At 40.3% G+C, this 20,430-nt stretch overlaps 1 protein-coding gene across 3 annotated transcripts; it reads left to right on the forward strand.

Annotated features, from left to right (window-relative positions):
- The first annotated feature begins 1,077 nt into the window (after positions 1-1,077).
- YIPF7 (Yip1 domain family member 7) lies at positions 1,078-17,583 on the forward strand. Of its 3 annotated transcripts, XM_069790863.1 has the most exons (6): positions 1,078-1,165; positions 3,975-4,091; positions 5,182-5,348; positions 7,072-7,217; positions 12,784-12,965; positions 17,123-17,582. In XM_069790863.1, exons 2-6 carry the CDS (start codon positions 3,976-3,978, stop codon positions 17,283-17,285), a joined length of 774 nt encoding a protein of 257 aa, XP_069646964.1. In that variant the 5' UTR covers positions 1,078-1,165; position 3,975; the 3' UTR covers positions 17,286-17,582. The 3 variants fall into 3 exon arrangements, with proteins under 3 accessions (XP_069646964.1, XP_069646977.1, XP_069646971.1); XM_069790876.1 differs by lacking the exon at positions 3,975-4,091 and having other exon boundaries at positions 1,095-1,165; XM_069790870.1 differs by lacking the exon at positions 1,078-1,165 and having other exon boundaries at positions 17,123-17,583.
- Positions 17,584-20,430: the final 2,847 nt, after the last annotated feature.

Consider the following 20,430-nt stretch of genomic DNA (forward strand, 5'->3'; position numbering starts at 1 on the left):
TTTGGCCTTCAACTTCACAGAATTTAATATGCACCTGAGGCATATATTAATGGCCTGATAATACATCCCATTTAATGTCCCATTCCTTAAATTAACTAGCCCAAGCACTCGTTGGGAAGCTATCCTATAAATAAGTGAAAAAGGCAGCACCTGTTATGACTGGAAAAGTATCTGATACTAAAGCGTGTGTAAATAGAAAAGCTGTCTTTGAAGTTTAAATGCTATTTCAGAATCTATACCGTGCTACAAGTTTTCTAATAACCAGGACTATAGAACAGAGGTTCCTAATATTTTTTTTCATAACGGGTCAGGTAACGAAAGGGCTATCACGCTGAGCATTGCATGAAAAAAATTAACCATGAACTGATGCCCACACACCCAACAAAGGCCCCCAAAGAGCAGAGCAGGGTTCCCTGCCTTTCAAGTAAAGGCTTGCCCCGATCGTGGCGCAGCGGGCAGGAGACTGCTTTGCCAAACGGACCAGAGCTCCTGGAGAAAGCAGCGGGGCAGGGGGATGTGCCTGGAGAATGGAGCCCTGGCCTTGGACCAGGGGATGGACCTGGCCTCATGGTGCCCCCCCCCTCCCCGCCGCTGCTGTTGCAGTCTCAGGGAGCGTCACGTTCTCCCCAAAAAGCAGGCGGCCGAAAGCTCCCTCCGCCAGCCGCACCGAGTGGCTCTATGGCTGCGTGTGTCCCATAGCGCACGCTGTGGGAGCGTCTGCTAGAAACCGGTCCCCGAGTACATGTATTCACCCTATTAATTTAACAGGTATTATCACATGTTGTTAAAACTTTTTAAAATCTAACAGCTCAGGTCATGAGGGCTCCACCGAGATCTTCATAAATACCTACTTAAGAAGGAAGCTCTAACCTACAATCTAGATTATTGGGTTAAAATATATGGAACAGTATTTGTTCTTTTTGTTCTGCTTTCCTTGAAGGTTCCTAGCCTTTTTTTCTGCTTATTGTTGTTAGCTCTTGTTAAATGCTGGCTGTGATATTGACAGGTTGTGGGGTTTTTTTCCTTCATATGCATCTGTTCAAAGATCAAATTTAGAATCTTATAAATAGCACTAAGCTCATCCCTGTTGAAGCAAGAGGATATTTTAGGTGTTCTCCAACATGTAAATTCAACAGACTGGCGTTTTCATCAAATATCTTGAAAAGTAAGTAACCTTACCTCCAAATTCTTTTGGAAAATAAATTTATCTTTTCTGAACTCTATTGTACAGATTGTAGCATACCTGGTTAAGTAATTATTTTATTCCTTATAGTGACAGCAAAGAACATTCAAGACATACTGAATTGAGCTATTGGGGTAGAGGTACCAACTAAAGTTTTTCAAAACATATTCCATTTAAAATCTTTGTTGGACAAATGCCTAACTGGTGTGCAGTTCCAAATAGAACCACAGTAAATAGCTTAGTAGAATTAATTTCTATTAATTCATATTTACAATGTAAAAATTATTTCTCTTCTAAATTTGGAAATCCTGCATGATTGGTCAGCAGTTAAGAAAGTAATATAAGAATAACTTCTACTTTGAATGCTCTAGCTAAATGAAGGAATTGGGTCCTCACAGATTAGTCTGATTATAGGATACAATTTAGAAAATTTAGTATGCAGCATTTCAAGGTCCCTGATGAAATACTAATCTTTATAACTTTTACCTTATAAAGAGATTTGCAAAGATCTTTTCCATAAGCAGTGCATGCTTGATAAATATAGAGATACCTATGAGAGTAACCGTGAGAGCAAAAGCATATTTTTGCCAATGGCATTTGGAAGGTTGGAAAAGAGGGCAAAAGTGAAGAAAATGGGAAATGTTAGGAGAGGTGAATATCTTACAGGAAAATCTGAGTAAATTGGATATGGTTATGGTTATCAGTCAGGTTACAGAACTTCTCTGTGTGTTTTAAGAGTTTGACTACATAAATGCTAGCCAAGTGGTGAAACACGTGCCTACATCTATGCATTTTCAGGCAAATCCTGCTCAGACCTTTGCCTAAATCACTGAAGAACTTTAGATGGGAGGAGAGAGGGCTCGGGGGGATCTCATCAATGAACATAACCACCTGATGGAAGGGATTAAAGATGATGAAGCCAGACTTTTCAAAAGGTTGGACACGGCCCTGAGCAGCGTGCTGTTGGTGACCCTGCTCTGGGCAGAGTGTTGGACCAGGCAATCCCCAGGGTTGCCCTCCAGCCTCAACCCGTCGGCGGCTGGGGCACTCCCTGAACCGCTGTGCTGCTCTGAGCTGCTGTAATGTCTTTGCTGCCTGTGGCTCAGCGTGAAGGTAACACTGAGGCGAAACAGGGTCAGTCCTTAATCTTGTGGATAGTCTTGCTCAAAGCATCGAAGGTAGACCTGCGAACTTTGGAGCTGTTTTGTGGATTTATAGTCAGCCATGCTAATAACATAAGAAGCACCTAGACCAAATCTAAGAACTAATAAAATATCTTTGCAATTTGAAACACTCTGTAATGCCAAAAGGTACACAATGTGTTACAGAACCAATGTGCTTCATTTCTTGTTGTTGTGGTTTAACCCCAGCCAGCAACTAAGCACCACACAGCTGCTCACTCACTTTCCCCCCACCCAGTGGGACGGGGAGGGAATCAGGGGAAAAAAGTAAAACTCATGGACTGAGATAAGAACAGTTTAATAGAACAGAAAAGAAGAAATTAATAATGATAATAATAACAATAATAAAATGACAATAACAACAACAAAAGGATCGGAATATACAAAAGAAGTGATGCATAAGGCAATTGCTCACCACCTGCCGACCGATGCCCAGTTAGCTCCCGAGCGGCTATCTCCCCACCCCCACCCCCACTCCCCCCAGTTTATATACTGGGCATGACATCACACGGTATGGAATACCCCTTTGGCCAGTTTGGGTCAGCTGTCCTGGCTGTGTCCCCTCCCAACTTCTTGTGCCCCTCCAGCCTTCTTGCTGGCTGGGCACAAGAAGCTGAAAAATCCTTTATTCTAAACACTACCGAGCAACAACTGAAGACATCAGTGTGTTATCAACATTCTTCTCATACTGGACCCAAAACACAGCACCATACCAGGTACTAGGAAGACAGTTAACTCTATCCCAGGCAAAACCAGGACACTTACGTTGCTTATGTGTGATCCAGACAGCTAGTCCTGCCTACACACAGGATACATGAAATGGGCCCAGTGTGTGCAAAATTGAAATAGTTATAAAAACAGTTGGTCACAATGTGGAAGGGAAAACAGTCAAGTTTTTCCTTTCTTAGTCTAATCAGTCCATAGCTACAGAGCTGAACTATGGATCAGCAGGAATGAAAGACGTGTTTTAACCTGCTTTCTTTACTATGCGATCATTCAGTATGCTGTCCTTTTCAACGGCATGTAGCTAACCAGTGAGAATGTTCCTCTGGTACTCCTAATAAGCCAACTACAGTGTCCTTAAACAGAAATCACAAATTCTGTGACGATATTTGTATTTTCCTAATGTTTTATGATAGTCATATATAAAATTGCAAAACATAAATAGCTGAAAATAGTAATTGTTTTTGAAACCCAAAATACTTCTTAAAAACATTAATTTCTAAGCATTCAGACATGGGCACAATTTTTCTTTTAAAGTAGGAGAATGAACAGTTTAAAACAGTGGTTTACTTGATATATATCTTCTTTCAAAATTACTTAGTTATTTTTGGTAACAGTAACAAGAGAGGAAGTCCTGTATACCACTTGTAAATTAATATACAGTAATTAAGAGTAACAGAAGACTAATTTCTCTTGTTACAACAAAAGAAAGTAGAGAGTCCTTTCTTGTCAATTCCCAATTATCATGAGTTTCAACAGAAAGATTCTCTTAAGTTTGTGGCTTTAAGGTTTGTTATTTTCATTTAAGTTTAGGACAGTTCAAAACATAGATATTGGCTTGTTGCAAAGGCTATTTTATTGATATTTACAATCATTTTTCCAACCAGAATGTCAAATTTTGAGCAGTTTCAGTTCGACTTTTACCAGTCCAATTATACCATAGATGACCAGGAAGAAGGTTACAACAGTTATGGGTCTAACGAAAACCTGTGTGGAAGCAGAAAGTAAGTATGCTACAAAAAACAAACAAACAAACAAACAAACAAAAAAACAAACAGAGAGAGAAACGGTGATATATCTCAAAGCTCAAATGAAATTAATGACAAAAACTAGCATGCAATGGCCAAAAAAAAGGATTGCATAATCAATAAAGTGGAAATTTTAGTGGAGAAATACAAGCCATAGCAATAGAAAGACAGGAAAAATCTTATTATTTCATTTTTTTCTTATGTTCTTTAAACCTATTGGTGACTTCTGCCCACAGAAGAGGGACACTGAGGAAAGAAGTTCTGAGGGTTTCCCCCTTAAGGAGATTTCGACACAACTGCGGTAGGAGGCTGGGTGCTGCTGCAGCTTCCCTGTTCAGCAGCTGATGGATCCGGCTGCCTGTGGGGCTTGCAGGAGGAACAAAAAGCTTCAGGAGATCATCTAGACTTTCCCCAAGGCAGAATTACTTGTAAATGAGCCTTTCTTTATAAAAGGACTGGATTTTGTGCTACTTTTATATATACAGATGTTGCAGGTTGTTTACTGAATTGGAGCGACTGAGCTTCGTGCTATTAATGTGGATTTTAGGGCACATATTTCTAGAAATTCTTTAAGCTCCTTCTCAGATTCAAGAAAGAAAAAAAATATTAAATATATGGCTCTTTTGTTAGCAGTATGGACGTATCTGGGGAATGTCACCGGGCTGCTTGGTGGAAAAGTCAGGAGTGCCTAAATTTGTGGGTGCCCTCACAGCTCCTAAATTCCCTTTCGCCCCAACCCCAGCCTGGGGGCCTGTGCTGTGCAATTGCCTGAGCTGGATGGGCACAGAAGTGGGTGTGATGGGCTGCAATGTGCTGGCAGGCCGGCAAGGAGCCCTGCCTGGTTTCAGAGGGGGTTGCAGTGAAGGGAAGCAAAGCCATCATCAGTGGCTCGGCATTCAATACACAGAGCGGATACTGTACCCAGAAAATTTCCAGGTTCCCCAAATTGAAAATAGGTGAAAATTTAAACTGTGGCACGTGGGGAGCAGCTCTAAGCTGCTGTGAAGTTGATCACTGCGGTTTGCTTGTTGTCACTTGTTTTGCTGTGATTTGTTTCTTGTCCTAGGAGCCGGGCAGGAGAGCAACCTCCAGCCAGTGCTTTTGCCCCACCAGAAATGCTTCTGTCATCTCAGAGTTACACAGGTCAGATTTTCCAACCGACATACAGTCCCGACACTCTCTCTCATCTCAGTTACGCTGACGGATTTGACGAGGAACCTCCTTTGCTAGAAGGTAAAAATAAAACCATGGACGATGTGCGTGGTTCCTGGGGGTGCCTATACTTTTCTTTGCCAGCTAGTGGCAGTCACTAGAAAAACTGCAGCAGAGCTGCCAAGCCTGGCTGTGTGAGCTTCAGCCAACAGTCCCTGGCCCCCAAACCTACATTTTCTTATTTGAATTTGCCATGGATTCATTCAGCCTTATGGAATATATAGCATATACTTTACTATGGCATATGGCATATACTTTACTACCACTAGATGACAGCATAACAATAAGTTCTGCAATCACATTTCCAAATTTTTTTTTTCCATTCTGTTTATCCTGCATGCATATTGGAACATCTATAATTAATAAATACTGATAATAATCCTTTTTTCATATCTAGTAATAAATGTAATAGTTTGAAGATGCTAAATAGCTTGTTTCAGTGGGAAAGAAATGGAGAAAGCTGCTTCCAGTTTCAATTAGTTGCTCATTTAACTACACAAACAATATAATTCTTTATGATGATTGAACCATCCTAATGCTAGTGGCTGATTTTGTATTTTACAAAATACTTTTGCTACATTAAAAAAAATGGAGAACTTATTTGTGATTATTTCAGCATAATGTAAAAAGAGCATATTCAGCCTGCTTTTGCATACTGGAATGCAAGTGGCGTTTTTACTACTTAAAAGATACTACTACTGCCTTAAAACCAGCAAGATCACTCTGTTTGATATAGATAACTGCTAGATCTCTACCTCTCAGACCTCCAAGCATTCAACTCCACATGCAGCTCACCCTGTGAAAAGGATGTTGACGTACGACTGCTTCTGATCCGCAGGGCTTCAGAGATGTTCCTATCTGTGTACCACATAAATCTGACCAAAGACACACATTTTAATACAGAATAACTTTATTTATATAATATTTTGGCTCAGCTTGAGATGGTGGATCAGTGGAATAAGGTAAAGACTTGGCTTTCCAAACAGATCTAACACATTGACAGTCTCAGTAATTCTGGTACCCAGTTCTGAACCTAACTTTTCCCTCACTGGAGCGTCTGAGGGAAGATGATTACTCTTGCAAGCTGAAGTGTTTCTGCAGAAGTTATAAGAGAAATCTTTGCCCCAGTAAAGTTAATGGCAGAATTCCCATCAACTTTAATGGGGAATAATTTTGTTCTGTTTCTAGGGGTCCTCAGTAATTACTTTTTAAATGCAAGAAAAGCTTATAAAGCACTGTACAAAGGATTATTAACTGGGCTTGAAGGGAAGAATGTCATTTTTAAGTGCCTCTGGCAGTTCAGGCTTAAGACACATCTCTTGTCAGATTTGCCAGAATTAAAGCATATATCTCTGTCCTCGATGTTCTAGAGTATCCTGAATTCTGCAGTTAGTGTTAAGTAGCATATTTTTCAACATCTAAGTTAGTGTGGCATTAGATATATGTGTTTTAAATATAAGAAAAACAAATATTAACTCAAAAATGCTGAGGGCATTTTTTGGTTCACTGCCTAAAATTGGATTTAATAAATTAATATTCCAATTTAGAATCAGAGCTGACTCTCAGATATACTGGGTATATAGCAGGGGCATCATGTTCCTACTACAGAATACATCATCCTACAATATTATCTTCATTAAAGTGATTAATTTGTTTGCTTGTTTGGGGTTTCGTAGTATCTAATGGGTTTCTGTAAAAGTGTTTTCTTGTGAGCAATTAACAGTCCTGGAATTTCTCATTGCAGAACTTGGGATCAATTTTGAGCATATATGGCAAAAAACATTAACAGTTCTTAATCCATTGAAGCCTGCAGATGGCAGCATTATGAATGAGACAGACCTCACCGGACCTATGGTTTTCTGTTTGGCCCTTGGAGCAACATTGCTGCTGGTAGGATGTGGTAGAAATCTTAAGGGATTTCTTCTCTAACAAGCTAATGCCTAGGTGATAATGCATGTGAAGTTGCAGAAGATGTAGTACTGGCATAAAATGAGTCATTTGCTGCCATTTGTTCCAAGATTATATATTAAAAATTCTCCTTGCTTTGAAAGTACTTGCATAAAGTTTAAATGTAATGTAGACGTAATATAGGTGAAGTGATGTATTACTTCCAGTGGAAAGAAAAGACCACACCATTTTTTGGAGTGGGATTTAATATGAACAAAGGACAGATCTGTGCAGTGTCTATCCTGGGGAGGCTCTGAACACCCGAAGTATAGCAGTGTGTGCTAGGTAAGGACCTAACAAGGAGGTTTTAAAGGAGGGAATAAAAAGGCATAGCAGACCAGCCCAGTTTTTCTAACCCTCTTGCTACTGTTTTGACATTATCTTCTCTCAATGTTATTTTGGGGAGTGCAGAGGTATAAAAAACATGATCTTTATGTAACTAGAATAAGTTGAAAAAGGAAGTGGAAATAGCCTTTTCCTTCCCACCTCAAATTTGCATTACCTTCCTATAAATTTTCCTAGTCCTTTCTTAGTTTATATTCTTTTTCTACATCATCTGCTAAACGAAATATGGTAGCCTATATTTAACCCCTTTCCTCTTTACAGGAGGAAAGTTGAACAGGGATTGTACAGTACTCCAAATTCATCTATTTATCACTGACAACAGGGGCTCTCCAGTGCTGCTGAAGTACAGCTCTGATTGTCGGCAGCAATTCGTCAGGCAGGGATAAGGTGGAACCATTCTGGGAAGGGCTTTACTGCTCTGCAACTAAGGTGAGAGAAACGGGGATCTAATTCTCCATTTCCTCTGTGACAAATAGTGCTGAATCAGAAGACTCTTGCAAGTTCTTACTCAATTTGTAGTGTCAGTGCAGTACTTGAATGTGCAAACTGCAATATAAATGGCAAGTATTATTATTGTTTATGTCCCCATAAAATTAAAAATCTTTTTAAAGGGTGGAAGAGGCAGGAGGAAAGGGAATAAAAGGAAAAGAAGGTTGGAAGCTAGAGAGGACAGGCTATTTTCCACCTAGAGAAATAAAGGTATGCGAGGAATAAAAAGATAAAGCATTGAATTGATTATAATCGGGAAAATGGAAGGAAAGCTAAAAGAACGACAGAATGGAAAAAATGGTTGCTGTTGATTTTGCTCCCTGAATAGCAAACAATTATAATGAATATTAAACTACTATTATTGAAATAAAATACTTTAATTACCTTATTTATTCTGGGATATTAAGCATTTTAAGTGTCATTAGAAAAACAACTATTTTCAATGTTCCAGTTTTAGGCCAGCAGAACTCCTCTGATACAATCTAGTGGTTTTGTACCACAACTTCACAGCAATAAGTCTATAGGATTTCCATGGGCCATCTTATAAATTCAGGCTGCTCGTTTTATCTCGGATGCATTTGAATATTAAAGTGGCTCTTCAGCTGTATAAGCTATGATATCCTTCTGTACTTGAATAATTCTCTTCTAATAGCACCAGGAACATAATTTGGTTGAGAGCTTGTTTCCAAAAATAATTTATAAATTTTATTTAGTTTCAGCTTTTTAACTATGGAAAAATATGCAAAGATATTCTTCAAATGGTAGCAGTTTTTTCAGAGCACAGAGAAAAAGAGGAAAGGGTTGTTAGCCTGGCAGCAGGACTTGATCTTCCTCATACTGGTGTAAAACAGGACAGCTCCATTGCAGATACAGAAACAACGGCAGTGCAAAAGTTAGCAGAAGCCCGAGTCTCAGCTGCTTTGCATTTTACATAGCCATTCGTGCAAAATCAGACTTCCCCATTCACTTAAACTAAGGATAGTAGTACCCACTCTAGGCAGATACAAACAAGCGCACGAAGCCTGACTTTCTTCTAACCTTGTTCCTTCCGCAGGACAAATTTAGCTCTTTCCATTCATCAAAGCCTGCCAGACTAATCAAGCCTGATTCTGGTTTTGCTTACATCACTGTGAATTGGGAGTATTCCCGCCTGTGTGAGTCAATATATTTACATATGTTAAGAAAGACTAGAATTGGAACCATCATGTTCAGCTGCTTTTTTTTTTTTATCTCTCTCATTCCACTGTACCACAAATCAAACATTTCACCAAGTGGAGATTTCAGTTAGCTGCTAGTGCTAGTGCTCCCTTCACCTCTGTCTCAGTAATTCCTTAATCTTAAACTAACATGCTAAATAGTGCTGTGTAGAATAATTAAATACACTGAAACAAACCGTCTAAAATACTAGCTTGTAGTTGCATCTGTTTGAGACAGAGGTTTTCTTAGCTGGTCTATATTAAAGGTTGCCCCAAACCATTGCAGATGTTAAGCTTACTACAAATCTTTAATGACTGAAACTGTAATTGATAATAATCTGAGCCAGTTTTGCTCTACCATACTATCTCTAGCCATCATTAATTTTATTTGGTGAAGCAATTTTTCCTGATTATTTTATGCCAGTAGTATGCAAACGCAGCAAAGGACTCTGTACATAAATAGGAAGATTTCTTATGCTGTTTTTTCAGGAATAGATTATTTATGGTGGAACGCAGTGGCAGGGAAAAGGCCAACACTCAGGATGTTGCAAGGATATAGGCAACCTGACTGTACCTGACCTAACCTTGAGGACTGGAACCAGATGAGAGCTCAGCAGTGAGCCAGGTCAAGATGAAAACAGGATAACGGTGCTGACATAGAGGCAGGTCTTACTAACTGAGGCTGCCTTTCACATATGCGCGCACTGCTCTCCAGCTAGAGCTGATAAGCCATCACCAACCTGCAACATTAAAACTTTCAGGCTGTGTCGTCACTAGATCAGGCTCTCTCCACTGCGTTGCTTTATATCTGTCCAGCTCAAATACTTCTGGCATCCAGTGATCTGTTTCCACCCGAATGGATATAGGAAGAGGGGGCAGAGAAGCAGGGTCCTCAAAGCTGCTTTCCTCCAGATTTTATTAAAATGTATGGATAAGTAAAGTGTGAAGTCTTCTCAATCCTCCTTAACCATCATGGAAGAGACACTTGTAAATATTGCAAACCATGGAAGAAGCTTCAATAATGTTTCCACCTCATCCATCACAAGAGAATCCAACCATAAGCTACAAAATTATTAGAAAACTGAGACCCTCTGTTAGTTCTGATTTTTATGTGGTTTATCATATGCAATGTATAATGTGCAATATATAGATGTGTGTGTATGCACAAACACACTTGTGTTTTAAGTAGTATATACGGATTGTTATGTGTTAGGAAGGTGATGCATTATGGCCCTCCATTTGAGAAGTGTATTCCATGGTCCTGAGTTAAGGGTTGAGTCCCAGGTTTGAGCTCTGTACTTCACAAATGCATGTTATCATTAGGATACAAAGTTCCAGGACAAAGCAAACAAAACCATCTTCTTCCCAATCACTGTTTATTTCTGATGTACAAATGTTTATTTCTGATATACAGATGTGAAAATGACAGTATTGCATAGCCGACATTCAGTATTTCATTTGTTAGAAGCTTGAAGGGAGAGAAGAAATATTTAGCAGTCTTTTGTGAGTGTTCATTTCTGGGAGTGAACAATGCCCTCATGCCTGGAGGTGATCCTTCAAAATGATGGCAGGAGATGAAGAAATCGGTGGTGCTGTGGCCACTGTTGCCTGTTGTACTAGCTTTGTGTATAAATTAGAAAACATCAGGCTCCAGGCTGTCAGGCTGGTACCTTTCACAGGCACTAAATTCCCACAAAGGAATAAAACCTGGAAGAAAAAAACACCTGGGTTTTTTTTTCATTCCTTGGAACAAAAAAAGAACACAAGCTGACAGTTTGTGGCTGGTTGACCCTGGCTGGATGCCAGGTGCCAACCAAAGCGGCTCTATCACTCCCCTCCTCAGCTGGACGGGGGAGAGAAAATACAACGAAAGGCTCGTGGGTCAAGATAAGGACAGGGAGATCACTCAGCAATTACCATCACAGCCAAAACAGACTTGACTTGGGGAAATTAGTTTATTACCAATCAAATCAGAGTAAGGTAATGTGAAATAAAAACCAAATTTTAAAACACCTTTCCCTCACCCCTCCCTTCTTCCCAGGGACAGCTTCACTCCCGATTTTCTCTACCTACACCCTCCCACAGCACAGAGGGACGGGGAATGGGGGTTGTGGTCAGTTCATCACACCTTGTCTTTGCTGCTCCTTCCTCCTCAGGAGGAGGACTCCTCACTCTTCCCCTGCTCCAGCGTGGGGTCCCTCCCACAAGAGACAGTTCTCCACAAACTTCTCCAATGTGAGTCCTTCCCACAGGCTGCAGTTCTTCACGAACTGCTCCAGCGTGGGTCCCCCGCAGGGTCACAAGTCCTGCCAGAAAACCTACTCCAGCGTGGGCTCCTCTCTCCACAGATCCACAGGTCCTGCCAAGAACCTGCTCCAGCACAGGCTTCCCACGGGGTCACAGCCTCCTTCGGGTACCCACTTGCTCCAGCGTGAGGTCCTCCCCGGGCTGCAGGTGGATATCTGCTCCACCATGGGCCTCCCTGGGCTGCAAGGGGACAGCCTGCCTCACCATGGTCTTCCCCACGGGCTGCAGGGGAATCTCTGCTCTGGCACCTGGAGCACCTCCTCCCCCTTCTGCTTCACTGACCTGGGTGTCTGCAGAGTGGTTTCTCTCACATATTCTCACTCCTCTCTCTGGCTGCAGTCTTCTGTTGCGCAGCATTTTCCCCCCCCGTTCTTAAATCTGTTCTCCCAGAGGCCCTACCGCCATCACTGATGGGCTCGGCCTTGGCCAACGGCGGGTCCGTCTTGGAGCTGGCTGGCATCTGCTCCATCAGACATAGGGAAAGCTTCCAGCAGCTTCTGACAGAAGCCACCCCTGTACCCCCCCCCAAAACCTTGCCACGCAAACCCAATACACAGTTACTACTCAGGTTTATGTTGAAATGAATGTGTTGTATTGATCTAACCACAACCATGTGTCTTTCTCATGGTAGTCAAGGGGAAGACATTCACCCTGAAAACCAGCATACTTTCAGCAAAGTTTTAGTATTTTTTGCAGGCCTTCTTAAAGCTGGAGGTTTGTAATAATATGTGAAGCATATCAAGTAAGTCGGGTCATTATTTTGCTTAGGACACTTTTCCACAGCCCCATATAAACCTGTTGGAAATATGTTTCCTCACACTAAAATGTGCTTTCCATAATTTCTTCTCAGTTTGTTACCAGTTAGAACTTCCCAAGTCTCCCAAACCAATTCCTGTCCTGTTCAGAGCCCAATGACAGTAAGACTGAGAATCAGCCTTATAACTTTAAGTTAGTGACAAGGACATTCTCACAATTGTACCTTGGAATTTTTTGATGCAAAGATCACCCCAAAATATCAGCTGTGGTTTACAACTGAACTGATGTAGGCGAAGCAGAGAGGGAGGGTCAGCAAGAAAAAGTAACAAACCTAGTGCTTGCCTTCTGTCTTCTCCCCCCATTTTGCAATCACTTGCTCACTTCCGACACTTCATGCTTACTCATATTTATTCCAGGCAGGAAAAGTTCATTTCGGCTATGTGTATGGCATGAGTGCCATTGGGTGCCTTGCTATGCATGCCCTACTGAACCTGATGAGCGTCCCAGGAGTCTCGCATGGCTGCGTTGCAAGTGTCTTGGGCTATTGCCTGCTGCCCATGGTGATCTTGTCCTCTTCTGCAGTCGTCTTCTCGCTACAGTAAGTACCAGTTTATGGCAACAGGAATCATATGGAGGGCAGTAAGTCAGAAGGCTGGTGTTACACAAAACATTTTGTAATGGTTAGGTAGTGAATTTTGGCTTCCGAATCTGTGAAGAAAAACACCCTTTTGTTTGTGTGTGTAGGTGGAAATGGACAAAACTGGACTGCGTTTGAGAAGGGTGATATATATTCATTTTAATATGAGCCCTTAATTCCGCAGTTTCCCACTTGAACTGAGAGTGCCTTTGATTTTTGCAGCACCCTCAAATGTGATTTTTGTTTGCAGAGCCAACAGTGGCCAAACTTGGGTATCAATTTTAAAAGCGACTGCCGGACTTTGGTTTTATGTAGCTGGTTCTCCCAGTACTTTTTTTGTTCACAGTATCAGGCTTCCATCCTTATGCTTCCTTTCCTGCTGTAGACAGATTTCTGTGTGACAGAATGAAATAATCAAGCAACCCTTAATGATTTGGAGCATTAGAACAAGTGTTTAAGATGTAGTAGAGTCGTATACTCTGAGGTATAGTTGTGGTGTAATTGCAAACCTGAGAATAACTCAAAACTTTGAAAAACCAAATGTGTGTGGCATATGCATCTGTGCGTGTGGGGGGAGGTGTTCAGTAATATGCCTATGAATAGGAAATTTGTATGCAAGCCTCTTCTTCCTCCTCATATGGTAAGCTTTTTGAGATACAGACAGTGTTTACCTCCCTGTTCACATACAGCAAAGTACAAGGAAGCTCCAGGTCTTGCCTGAAGGCCTTGAGCAGTACTTTTATCCATTGTTAACACATTATTAATAATGGTTCCCCTCCTTACTCTTCGTTGTTCACTCACATTTTTAACTTTCCAATTTGTAATGTATGGGACTTGGCAGCTGATGAATAAGAAAGTGCCCCTGTTTGTTTTTTCTGGAAAAGCAGGAATTTTGTATATATTATTTTTTAAGGAAATTATATAGTGGGATGAAGATTTTGGCACAATCCTTGGTGCATGGATTCTGTGGAGCTATGATGGGTTAACCTGACCACATTCCATGTATCAAAGTGTTTCTGAGCTGTCCTTGATGAGATGAACAGGAGTGACACTGAAGAAGCCTTTTATTCTCTGTTCTCCTACACTTCCCATATTTTCTTGATTAACCTGTTTAATAATCCACCCTAATAAAAAGTGCAGATACATAATCATAGACAGATGGGGCAAACTCCAAACCAGCTGTTACAACTGCGCAGGGTACTGTTGTCTGTACAAGGAATCCCCAAGCACACGCCGCACATTTGTAAAATGCTGCAAATTTACAGAAAGCACATCTTTTGAAAATCTATAAATACTATACTGTGATAGCCTTTACAAAATTAAACCATTATATCTGAAATGAACTGATAACGTTAAGTGTCTATCTGCAGGATTCTGCAGTCCTTTCTCATTCACTATATGAAACTGCTTGAACACAGCAAGTACCAAAGTTAACAGTTACGAAAATGCTATTAAAATTAAGTGGCAACTTTTAAATCCAACATACATTTCAATATTTTTAATTTAAAAACTTATTTAAAATGGCAAAGGAAAGACAGCAATACATTCTTTTTTTTAATATTTGTAAAAATGTTATTTCTGTCTATTTCAAGGTGTAAAGAACTAACTTCAATATTTGTTTTCACAGAAAATATACATAAGATAATGTGCACATCTGTTGCAAAGATACATACTAATCCAACAACTTTCAGTTTTCATGATTAGCTATTTGACTGTAACTGAATAAAGCAAAATATGAACATTTTGTGTGGTGAATAGTACCAGAAAGAAAACCAGTTCTTTTATGCAAACTTGCATGAAACCAGATTTGTTTGTGCCCATCTATGCTGATATCATGTCTGAGCCCAAGCTGATTAGGCCATCTTTCTGGGAGAAACATCAGCAGACCATTTTCCTGGAAAAAACAACAATTCTTTACCATCAAATCCCTGAACAGAGTGGTCAAGCCATTTCCTTAACTAAACAGTGAAGGAAATGAATGTAACGGTGGAAAAAGAAATTCTTAGACCCAGCTGACGCAAAGGACCCATTTGGTGACTGCATCTGCGGGTTGTGAGAGAGAGGAGTGGAGAGGGTCCACTCATGTCTGTCCCCCCAACTCAGTCTCATACCAGTACACCCCCAGTCCTCTTGGTCACTGTGAGCATGACATCTGCCTTTGCCTGACATCTGCCTTTGCCCTTCTCCTATGCTTGAGAATTTGGCCCTCGTGGGCATGCCAGACACAAGGTCTCCACTAAAGCCAGACCATTCCTTTTGGCAGTAACAAAAGGATCAAGGACTGTTAGATCAAGGACTGGATTTGTAAGTTCACAGAGGTATCTTTCGGCTCCAGTATGATTTTACGTCACCTTTCCATTGTGCTCACTGCCAGTCCTAGAACAAACCATGAGAGGCCATTGGACCTCAGCGCAAGGCAGAGCAGCCACAGCTCTAAATTGTACTACATTGTGATAGCCCCCTAAAGGGTCATTATACTAGCTGTAAATTGTCATTGCACAGTATGTTCCTGTTGCATCCCATCCCTCTGCCAGCATGGGTACCTGCTCAAAAAGCCATCCATACATACCAGCTCTGAATTTCTGGCTAACTGTTTAGGTGAGGATCTTGGCATCTCCACTTGGAGCAGAGGCCAGGAACTTGGTTCACAGAGCCCAGTGTAATTTCCCTGAATGCTACTGTATAGGTTTAAAGAACACTTAAACTGAGGATATTAAATCACATGGTCGTTAATGTTTTATTTTTAATGGGTTGAAGTTGCAATGAGCTGCTGAGCCACCTTAAAATCAATTCTCTCCTTCCTCCCCCAAAGTCCCAAGAGCTGACAACACCAAGTACTTTATTGGCCTGGAGACTGGATTGCCAAGAAGTGAACCATTTTATGTGATACGATTGGATTAAGTAAACTAAGTCAATTAAATAAGAGGAGCTTTACTCATCATGGTGTAATTGCAATAATAATATTAGTGGAGATTATTTCTGAGAAATGGACCTAAGTAAGTATACGTAGTCTGTTTCTCACTTCTGGTTCTGTTTTGCTGATACTTTGGAAGAGTGGGGCACCAGGAAGTCCTTTAGCAAGTGGCAGAGGTTCGTTCGTTCATTCTCAGAGTCCTTGAGACTGACACAGGGAATGTGTGTAGCACAGCCGATCTCACTATGTACTTCAGCAGTGTATTACGCGCGTGATCTCATGCATTTTACAGAAGCAGGCTGCAAATACAGAGTGCAAATAAAGCATATGTGAAGCATTATTTATTGGCAAGATTTTGTTCCCGCAGGGTTTAATAGTGAGCTCTCTGTAATCTGCAGGAATATTTCAGGGAGCTTTTGACCATAGTCCCATAATCATCAGTTCTCCAGGCCACCCTGTGCCTGAGAGGTGGCAGAATGTAACTTCAGAAGGGCCCAGCTGTCACCAAGGGGCAGTGTGGAAAGCCACCGTCCTTTCAGTGTGCAGAGAAGGATGCCAGGATGAGCAAAATAGTTTTGCTCAGTGGTTCTTTTCCCATCCTTTACTTTCTACTCAATGTGCGCCCTTTTTTAAAAGACCAGTTAGAGCTTTCTCCTGGGAGGCAGCGACCACCTTTCTGCCTACTCAGCTCAGGTGTGATTCTTTAAGAGCCTCATTGCCTCTCCTCAGAATCCGAGGCATGCTTAAAACCTGTACCATTGTTACAAAAATGCAACCCCTCCAGGTCACAAGGCTGTCCGATGGAAGAGTAGGTCTGTAGTGTCATTTTGGATCCTAACAACTTCTACAAGATGGTTTTGGCTGCAACAGGATCTTTGCTAACTTTAAAATCAAACTTTGGCTGCTGCATCTGCTGGAGCCCCAGAAGATTTATTTGGAAATGCATTGTCCTTTTAGCAGTACTTCTGATAAAGCTGCTGCTTTTATCCATGCTGAAGAAATTACCTTTTTGTTTCCTGTTACTATTTTAATTTGTTTCTGAGGCTTGACTTTCATTATGTCAGTCAGTCCTTCGTTCTTCCAGTGACTGCTACGTTATCACTAACAAGCTGCTAGACATGAACTTGAGTTTGATAAGATTTGGTGCTACATTTACTAACAAGTGGACTCTGCCCTGTTTCTTTTGTTGTTTTTTTTCTCCTAGGGGGATCCCGGGAACTTTGTTAGCTCTGTTTATTATTGGATGGTGCAGTTTGTCAGCCTCCAAAATTTTTACCTCTGCATTGGGTATGGAAGGACAGCAGCTTCTTATTGCGTACCCGTGTGCTTTACTTTATGGACTTTTTGCACTTCTAACAGTTTTCTGAGATGTATTTTCTGGTAGCCTTATTATGGTCTGTTTATGGTTGTTGCAGGGGCAAGGGGTTATTCACTTATTTTTAGATTGCCTAGAGTTGCATTAAGTTCCATTAACAGAATTAGATTATATGACTTACCTTTTATTTGCCTAATGGCTGATAATGAAATAAAAAATCAAGCTAACAGGTAGATGACTGCAATAATGGTGTTTTGAAAGTCTTATATCTTAAAGAAAAACATTTGTATTGAGGAAGTAGTAAAGGTGAAAAAATATGAAATAAATGCTAATTTAAAAAAAAAATCTGTTCTGAGTGTTTAATATATAATACGTATACTAGAGAGTAACTGGAAAGCAATAATGTAAATATTTAATAGACGTAGTAAATCAAGTGAAACTACAAATTTATTTGTTTCAAAAAAACTAGCTTGCCATCTTATATGATTACTAATTAATATCCAGAATTTATGTATGTGGCTTTGGGTTTTTTTAACAGAAGAATGAGTGGCCCTGCTTTGTGATGTTGAAGAATTGTCCAAGAACAGGTTGCTACAACAGAGGGAGGCAACTAGGAATGTCATCCTGGTTTGTTTTTTTTTTTAAGAGGTGCTGCTGTCCAAAACACTATTGTACTGTTTGTGATGTACAATAATGTTATATTTTAAAATTGCCACTAAACCACCGCCTGCTATCACTGCAGAAAAGCACCACACAAAGCAAAGGCAACTCCTAAAAATGTCTCCTGAAAGGCAGAACTGTATTTGAGCAAGCAAAATACAAATCTCCACAATTTTATCTGCTCCCCCCCCAATCTATTTGCTGCTTTTAGTTTTACAGGAACCTAACATTTTTATAATAGCAGTGATGCACGGAATGCACCAGATGATGTTTCAAAATACAATATTAGAAGTATCAAGCCATCAAGAGGAAATGGAGATGTGTGTGCAGTCATAACAAGAGGAAAATCCAGCACGCAGTGGTAGAGAAAATGAATGTAGCTGTAGAAAGGGCTAGGGAAAAGAAATAGATGAAATAAAGGGAAATGTGAAGGAAATGAATGGCAGCAGATTTTTTCATCTGTGTTTTAGGGTGTCTTCCTTCTTGATGTATATTTTTAAGATCTTGATTATCCTCCTATTTATTCATTATTTTGAACTCTTCGGTTAAATGCCTACAAAATATTTGTCTCTCTAGACAGAGGACCAATGATTCTGTGAGAGAGGGTCCTGATAGTGCAAGCACTTATGCAGAAGCTTAGTATGGCAAAACTGCTCAAGAATACATAAAATGAATTGTGTACCTAATCCTTTTCAGGTCAGAGGTAAATTAGATGATCAGTTTGTCCTCAAGCTAGTGATTCTGTTTCTGAATTGAAAGAGCCTTTGCTAAAAATATTTCCCATTGCTGGCATATTTGATTTTTTTTTAAGAACTCTTGTGCAAACTATTCTGGAATTCATTTTACTGAACTCCAGTGGAACTAGTTCAGACTAGGGGTCATGAGAAGTAAAAAAAGGTAATGTGTACTTAGCCAATTCCTTAAAAAATCACAACTCATTTATGGCAAAATTCTTGCTGCATTTATCCATTTCTTTGTTGCAAGGCTAGGAATACAGGCACAGAGAGGCAAAGTTGGAGGTATGACCCTGGAGCAAATTGTGGCTATAACTAGGCAGGATCTAGCTGCATGTAAGTGGGAAGTGTGTGAATTTGGAAGATGATTGGCATTTGTAAGTGCGACAGATTTGGCCCTGCTGTATCAAGGAGTAAATTTGCCACTAATGAGGCACAGATAAACATGTCAAGTGACTCCAGGGTATTGTTATAAAATCAGGCAGTTTGATTTACCATGCAATAATGGCATTCTCATGTCTGAATGGGGAAAGATTCATATGGTTGCACTTCTGAAGTTCAGAAAAGATGGTTCAGAAACATTTAGATCCATTTTTGTTCTACACTTCCTATTATCATTCATACTGACTAAAACAAGTATAAAATGGCTCTATTCCACAGCACTTTCTATTCATTTTCATCCTGATCTGCATGATGTGAATGGCAGGGGAACCAGTGAATCAAGCCATCAATTTGTCTTTTGATGTCATAGACAAGTCAAATTACTTACGGGGAAAATGAACACCTTGAAAATTTGCCACAACATTTACAAAGCAAACGCTAGTCTAATTATAGTTTTATGTTTATTCTCTCAGAATTTATAACTTTTTTCTTTTTTTCACTGAGATACATCTTCATCACTTTGAATGCTAACTTCTTAATTCCAATAACTTCCCTTGCTTTACTGCTTAGCCGTGCTGATTTTCTTGTACCCATTCCCAAGGGATTTCCAGCAAGCAGTATGCACTGGTGCTGTGCTCCCAGTATGGTGTCCTTCAGGGGTCTTTATGCCATGTGAGAGGGTTTAACTCTCTTAGCCATCCTTCTTCTACTTCTTTGAAACAAGATTCCTCATTTTTACCTAGCTGTCCTTCCTGAAGGTCAGCACAGCCATGGTGATGGTTTTGGCCCTCTTATTCCTGTGTGCTTCCTGAATCTAAAAATATTATGGTCACTATTGCAAACTGTTACTTCTTCAAAAAATAAATGTTGTTTTGATCTAAGATCAGTTCAAAACATGTATATTTGGCAATAAACTCTTGTTCTGACTCTCTGGACAGGCTTTCCCAACACCACCTAGCTTTCCTGTATTTTCTTTTGCCTGGGCCATTGTATTCCACTCCCTTGCATCATTCCATGAAAGTTTAAATACAAGCCTGGCAAGCTGTTACTTTCAACTTGCCAAAGAGAGGATTATAAAATAGTAATGGGTCACAGACTGATTTTTAATTCATGCTTCCCACCCTGAAGAGTTAAAAAAATCACAAGACTTAAACATAAGCTTCAAAGCGAAAGGGAAAAAAATAATCACGGTTTTGGAGGGCGAAGGTTTCTAATCTGTCTTTGGTTTCCTGTTTTTCATAGCATGCACATGCAAGTTCAATTCTGAATGTGCATTCACACACAAAAATGGGCACTTACTTAGTTTCTTTCTGTTATTTCAAATGGTGACACCAGGGTTGTACACAGGCAATATAGGAGAGGTACAGGAGACAAGTGCTTGCCTGCCTTCCACTGCACTTCTTGTGTGCCAGACGTACTCAA

The sequence above is a fragment of the Haliaeetus albicilla genome, chromosome 1 (assembly GCF_947461875.1).
Source record: "Haliaeetus albicilla chromosome 1, bHalAlb1.1, whole genome shotgun sequence".
Classification (NCBI taxonomy): domain Eukaryota; kingdom Metazoa; phylum Chordata; class Aves; order Accipitriformes; family Accipitridae; genus Haliaeetus; species Haliaeetus albicilla.

Bases quoted from the DNA above. Each gene is read 5' to 3' on its own strand.
- YIPF7 (XM_069790863.1), top strand. From the start codon at position 3,976: ATGTCAAATTTTGAGCAGTTTCAGTTCGACTTTTACCAGTCCAATTAT. The intron at 7,218-12,783 runs GTAGGATGTGGT...TATTTATTCCAG, and splicing joins TTGGAGCAACATTGCTGCTG to GCAGGAAAAGTTCATTTCGG. The intron at 12,966-17,122 runs GTAAGTACCAGT...TTTTTCTCCTAG, and splicing joins GCAGTCGTCTTCTCGCTACA to GGGGATCCCGGGAACTTTGT.